The 6,959-nt window shown below is 49.2% G+C and overlaps 1 protein-coding gene across 1 annotated transcript; it reads left to right on the plus strand.

Moving 5' to 3' along the window:
• LOC134292228 (uncharacterized) lies at positions 1-6,078 on the plus strand. The gene has a single exon (XM_062861205.1). It carries the CDS (start codon positions 1-3, stop codon positions 6,076-6,078), a length of 6,078 nt encoding a protein of 2,025 aa, XP_062717189.1.
• Positions 6,079-6,959: the final 881 nt, after the last annotated feature.

The raw sequence follows: 6,959 nt of genomic DNA on the forward strand, positions 1-6,959 counted from the left end.
ATGAAGCCCGGAGAGGAGGAACATAACCCCGAAAAGACCGGCTATGATTGTGCGCACTGTGAACAACCGAACCATGCAGATGATAACATGGTGCTCTGCGAGAAATGCCAAAAATGGTTTCATTTCATGTGCGCCGGCGTAACGTCCGACATTAAGAAGGTTCCCTGGTCGTGCGTTAGTTGCAGACAAGCTGCCACAACAGCAAACAATACTCGCGGTCAAGTCGAAGGTGGCACAGTTCTGGAAGTCTCCGATTCGATGGAAAAGGACCAACAGGAGAATAGTGACCCGAGGACGTCGGCAGATGACGACGATGAAGAAGAACGCCAACACCAGAAGGAGCTGCGAATGATGAAAGAACGTTTTGACCGTCAATTCCAACGGGAAAAGGAGAAGATGATGATGCAGATACGTTTGGAACGAGAAATGCTGGAGAGAAAGAAAGCGGTAGAAGCGGAACTACACAAGATGCGGAGTGAGCTGTATGAAGAGTTCGAGTATAGCCCCGATCACCTGGATCAGGAAAACGGCGCCGTAGGTGGTAAACCCGTACCAAATCAGGAGCAAACAGATGCGGACTTGGAGAAGATGTGGAGGGACAAGCTAAAATTCCCGTACGAGCAACGCAAACCCATTGCGGACCCCCGGGGGGCTTTTCCCAAATGTTCTACGCCCAAAGAAGTTTCAATGCAACTGGGTACCATCAACAATCATCAGGGGCCACCGGAAAACGATCCAAAGGAAAACACACCGCTGAGGAACCCGCAAATACCAACAACGAAGGTAAACAAACCAGGTTTGCCATCTCTACCAGTGCCTTCTTTCTGTCCACCGGCGGCTGTTCAGCCACACGCTCCAACGCTCCATCGACGTCAAGGACTCCAACCCGTCGCACATGCGAACTTCTCTGTATCAGACGCGTTGCATGACAGTCGTGACCAGGCTCCAATCCTTCCCGAGCAGGAGTTGACAAGAGCGCAGCTTGCAGCTAGAAAAGGTCCCTTCGCTAAGCTGCCAGTATTCACGGGACGGCCAGAGGAATGGCCACTGTTTATAAGCAGTTTCAACAACGGGAACGCAGCCTGCAACTGGACCGACCTAGAGAATCTTGGCAGGCTTCAAGAAAGCATCAAAGGGCCAGCACTGGAAGCCGTGAGGAGCAGGCTGTTGCTGCCAGAATCGGTCCCAAGAGTGATCGAAACGCTTCGCCACCTGTATGGCAGACCGGAACAACTTCTTCATTCTTTGCTGCAGAAGGCAAGGAAAGCTGACCCCCCGCGTGCCGACCGCCTTGGCACATTTATCAGCTTTGGCATGATCGTCCAACAATTGTGCGACCACCTGGTGGCCTCAGGAATGGTTGAACATCTCGTGAATCCCATGCTCATTACAGAGCTTGTTGAGAAGTTGCCCCCCACCACGAAAATGGAGTGGGTTCGGCACAAGCGTCAGCAGGCAGCAGTCGATCTCAGCACCTTTTCGGATTTCCTTTCCGAAATTGTTTCGGAAGCAACGGAGGCCACACTCTATGCAGAGCCTCGAACCGATAGTCGTTCAAACCGAGACTGGAAAGAAAAACGACCGAAGGGCAAAGAGCATCAAGGGTTCCTGAACGCACACGTCGGCGTGGAGCATTCGTCGCATCAGTTGAGTGACCAGCGCAAAGGAGGTGACCAGAACGTCAATCGTACGCCATGTCGCGGTTGCAATAGTCTGGAGCATCGGACCCGTGGCTGTGAGGATTTTCGTAGACTGGTCTGGAACGACAAGGTGAAAATAGTAGAGAAGTGGAAAATGTGCAAAATGTGTTTGAATGAGCACGGTGAGGCACGTTGTCGGTTTAAAGGGCACTGCAACGTCGGAGACTGCAAGGAAAGGCACCATTCCCTTCTTCATCCACCGAGCTCAAGCACACCTCTGTCAACGAACTGCCATGTGCACGACTCGGAGCAGCATCCCGTCATTTTTAGGATGGTTCCGATCAAACTGCACCACGAAGGACGCACCTGCAATGTCATTGCCTTTTTGGATGAAGGGTCCTCGTATTCCCTGATGGAGAGCAACGTGGCCGAACAACTCAAGCTAAAAGGAGCTTGGGAACCGATTCTCGTGAAGTGGACAGCTGGGATGAGTCGGCTTGAACGAAATTCTCGCCGTGTTGACGTGTCGATCTCGCCGAGCGGATCCAACGAGAAACTTCTCCTACGAAATGTCCACACAGTTCAAGAGCTCCAACTGCTGGAGCAGAAGATTCGTTTTGCCGAGGTTGCCGCCCGTTTCAAGCACCTTAGTGGGTTACCTGTGGCTGATTGCTTGGGTGGCTCTCCAAAAATTCTTATTGGACTGAAACACCTACACGTGTACGCACCATTAGAGTCACGAGTCGGCAACGCTGGGGAGCCAATAGCGGTTCGCACGCGGCTTGGTTGGACAATATATGGCCCTCAAGGTAATAACGTCACCGGAACCGGGTTTTCTGGGCATCACACAGCTGTTGAACTAGCAGATTTGGACCTCCAAGAACTTCTTCGAAAACATTTCACGCTAGAGGAGTCTGGCTTACTAGTCAAGGTACTCCCAGAATCTAACGAAGATCGTCGAGCAAGAATAATGCTGGAGCAAACAACCCAGCGCATCGGAGAACACTTCGAGACCGGCCTTTTGTGGAAAAACGACGACCCTCAATTGCCGGACAACTACCAAATGGCGGTAAAGCGACTGAAGAGCCTGGAACGAAAGTTAGGGAAAAATCCAGAACTGGCGCTGAACGTGGAGAAGCAGATCGACGATTATCAGCGGAAAGGATACGCCCACATCGCTACTAGCAGAGAGTTGAAGGAAGCTGAACCGGGTAAGATCTGGTACCTTCCCTTAAACGTCGTGCTCAACCCCAAAAAGCCGGGAAAAGTCCGGTTGGTCTGGGACGCTGCTGCGGCCGTGCAGGGGAGATCACTCAACACCGAATTGTTAAAGGGCCCCGATCTTATGTCAAGCCTTCCGTCCGTCATGTGTCCCTTCCGTGAGCGGCCTGTCGCCTTTGGCGGCGATATTGCTGAAATGTACCACCAGATACATATACGGGCAAGTGACAAGTCGGCACAGAGGTTTTTGTATCGGACAACTGCTTCTGGACCTCCAACGATTTTTGTAATGGATGTTGCCACCTTCGGCTCAACCAGCTCACCGTGTTCTGCGCAGTATATCAAAAATCGAAATGCTCAGGAGTACTGCGAAGAATATCCAGACGCAGTTGAAGCTATTGTCGGCAAACACTATGTCGACGACTATTTCGACTCCACGTTCACGGTACACGAAGCAGTCGAACGAGCAAAACAGGTCGTTTTCATCCATTCAAAAGCTGGATTCCATATGCGGAACTGGGTGTCGAACAGCGCAGAATTTCTCCGGCATTTCAACGGGCAACCGGATAATCGCATAATACACTTCAGCTGCGACAAGTCCAACTACACGGAGAGAGTCTTGGGTATGTCATGGAACACCCAGGCAGATGTTTTCGTGTTCGCGGTTGTTATGCATGACGACCTGAAACCTTACCTCATGGAAGAGAAGCTGCCAACGAAACGAATACTACTGAGAATCGTCATGAGCTGCTTCGATCCCCTCGGTCTGTGGACGTTGTTCACCGTTTTCGGGAAAATGATCATCCAAGATCTCTGGAGAAACGGGTGTTCGTGGGATGATGTTGTCGACGACAATTCTGCGAAAAAATGGTTCAAATGGATTGAGCTGCTGCCACGTGTTCAGGAGATGAAGATTCCACGCTGCTATTTTCTAGATGCGAAGCCTTCCGACTACCAGAATTTAGAGCTTCACGTGTTTGCAGACGCAAGTGAGGAGGCCTATGGATGCGTTGCCTATTTCCGAGTCCTAGTGAACGGACAACCAAGAGTTGCACTAGTATCCGCAAAGTCGAAGGTGGCTCCACTACAGTACATGTCCATCCCCAGAATGGAGCTCCTCGCCGCTGTACTTGGTGCTAGATTAGCTGCTGCAGTCAAAGCTAACCATTCTGTAGAAGTAAAGACTGTTATGTTCCATATTGACTCCGCAACCGTACTTTCGTGGATCCAATCCGATCATAGGAAGTACAAACAGTTTGTGGCGTACCGTATCGGGGACATTTTGAGCCTCACTAGCCCACAGGAATGGAACTGGATACCAACGAAATACAACATAGCCGATGTGATTACGAAGTGGGGTAAGCATGGTTCACCAATAGAGTCCGATGGTGAGTGGGTACGCGGTCCTGAAATACTTCGCAGACCAAAAGAAGAGTGGATTCAACGACCCCTACCAACTCCAGGCGTTAAGGAAGAGCTGCGAGCATATCACTTGTTCCACGAAATTTCATTTTCCAACAACTTGGTCGACACTACCCGATTTTCGCGCCATACTATCCTGGTTCGAAGCATCGCTTGCGTATTTCGATTCATTTCAAATTGTCGCAAAAGGGTTAAAGGACAGCCGATCGAAACTCTTCAAGCTACGCCAAAATTGGAAAGGTCGATCAAAAGGGTATTCCTGTCGAACAAAACTCCGCTAAAACGTGATGAATATCGACTGGCTGAGAACTATCTGTGGCGAACGGCGCAGCAAGAAGGTTTTGCTGACGAGCGGAAGACATTACTGAAGAATAAGGAACTTCCTCAGGCAAAGTGGCACTCCATAGAACGATCCAGTGTGCTCTACAAATTGGCTCCTTTTCTGGACGAAGAAGGGGTGATTCGTATGGAAGGCCGCTCGGCGCATGCAGAATGCATCCCATTCGAACAGCGGTTCCCAATTGTGCTTCCAAAGGGACACGACGTCACATCGAAGCTCCTTTTACACTACCACGAAAAATTTGGCCACGCAAACCGGGAGACCGTGGTGAATGAACTACGCCAACGTTTCTACGTCCAACACGTCCGAGCAGCGGTTCTGCAGGTCATGAAGGATTGTGCGCGGTGTAAAATCATGAAGTGTCGTCCGGCAATTCCTAGAATGGCACCACTCCCAGTACAACGTCTGACTCCAAAGCTACGACCATTCAGCTATATAGGGATAGACTACTTTGGTCCAGTGGTTGTGACAGTTGGTCGCCGTGCAGAGAAAAGATGGGTCTGCCTGTTTACGTGCCTCGTTTCCAGAGCGATCCACATGGAAGTGGCTCATAGCCTAAGTAGCCAATCCTGTATTATGGCTATTAGGAGATTCATCTGCAGAAGGGGTGCTCCACTGGAAATATTTTCAGACAATGGCACCAACTTTTTGGCGGCAAGCAAAGAGTTAGTTCAACAAGTTCGATGTATTGAATTGGAATGTGCAGATATCTTCACCGATGCGAGGACGCAATGGAGTTTCAACCCGCCAGCCGCACCGCACATGGGCGGGATATGGGAACGGTTGGTGAGATCAGCAAAGGAAGCGTTGAAATCCCTACATGAAGGCGGAAGGTTGACTGACGAAATCCTGCATACCGTTTTGGCTGAAGCTGAGGATATGGTTAATTCCCGACCACTTACGTATGTACCTCAGGAATCTGCAGAATCCGAGGCGCTCACACCGAACCATTTCCTCCGTGGGTTACCTGCAGGAGAGCGAGAGGAAGTTAGGACGCCGACGAACTCAGCCGAAGCACTCAGAGATAGCTACAAGCAGTCCCAGAAATTGGCTGACGTCTTGTGGCAAAGGTGGCTGAAGGAATGTGTGCCTACGATAAACCATCGCACCAAATGGCTGGAGGAGCAAGATCCGGTGAAAGAAGGAGAGCTGGTGTACATAGTCGACGGAAACAATCGCAGAACATGGATAAGAGGCATTGTGGTGAAGGTATTACGAGGCATTGACGGAAGAGTGCGTCGGGCACTAGTGAAGACTTCGAAAGGAGTGTATCGTCGTGCTGTTGCCAAACTGGCGGTGATGGAGCTTAGGAGTAAATCTGATTCTTCTTGCGAACGCGGACCAGATTTACGGGAAGGGGAATTGTTACCACCACTGCTGGGCACAACTCTAACTGGCCTGTCGAAGAGTGACCAGACCGATAAATGTCACGGTAAAGTTGACAGCGATGCTTGACGTTCGAAGAGGAGAAAGAGAAGGTTTAAAAACAAAAAGAAAATTGGATTACTTGCTAAAATTTGTGGGTGAACTAAAAGTGCTATTTTTATAACTAAATTGAAGTGAATTTGAACTTAAATTTAACATAAAGAATTCGGATTCGTAAGTTGTACTAGATGAAATTAAAATACCTGCGAATTATATAAAATTTATTAAACTATAGGCTTGATCATACAAAGGAGGAAGATTTGTCAGGTCATTGAAACATTCCCTATCGGTGTTTGGAACGAGTCGGATGTGAATGTCCGTTTCTCTTCGCGCGGTAGCCTTCGTAGTTAGTAGAGTTTTTTTTCCCTCGCGCTGAGGGTTTTTTATATCGGTAGTATCCTACTAGTGCGGAGTGTAGTGCCGCAAGGCGAATCCCTCCGATGTTGGGGAGCGAGTTGCATAGCAACATCGTCCAGCTCTAATCTCGAGGCAAGCATAACTGCCCATCATAAACAACGCACCACGACGACGACGACGACGACGACGACGACGACGACGCCGGTAACGACGAAGTGAAAAAGTCGACGATAAAGGTCATCAGCGTACAACAGCAGCAGCAGCCCAAGCCATCGCCACCAACAAGCTACCTACCTACATATAGGTATACAAAGGCTGTGCACAGACCAGTTGAGTATTTTGTATCTTTTTTGCCGCTCTATTGTTCCCCAGTCCACCGTCTAGCTCGCAGTAAAAAATTATTTCGATTTGAGTTTCGATGGTACAGTAGTTCCCCCCGGTTCACGGCCCATTCACACCACACTATTTTTTTTTTTAGTTTTAAGTTTTTTTTTGAGTTGCTATCCTTTCTATTCTTTGAATTTTTTTTGTTTTTTTTTTAACATTTTCTCATA

The sequence above is a fragment of the Aedes albopictus genome, chromosome 1, assembly GCF_035046485.1.
Source record: "Aedes albopictus strain Foshan chromosome 1, AalbF5, whole genome shotgun sequence".
Lineage (NCBI taxonomy): Eukaryota > Metazoa > Arthropoda > Insecta > Diptera > Culicidae > Aedes > Aedes albopictus.

Bases quoted from the DNA above. Each gene is read 5' to 3' on its own strand.
- LOC134292228 (XM_062861205.1), top strand. From the start codon at position 1: ATGAAGCCCGGAGAGGAGGAACATAACCCCGAAAAGACCGGCTATGAT.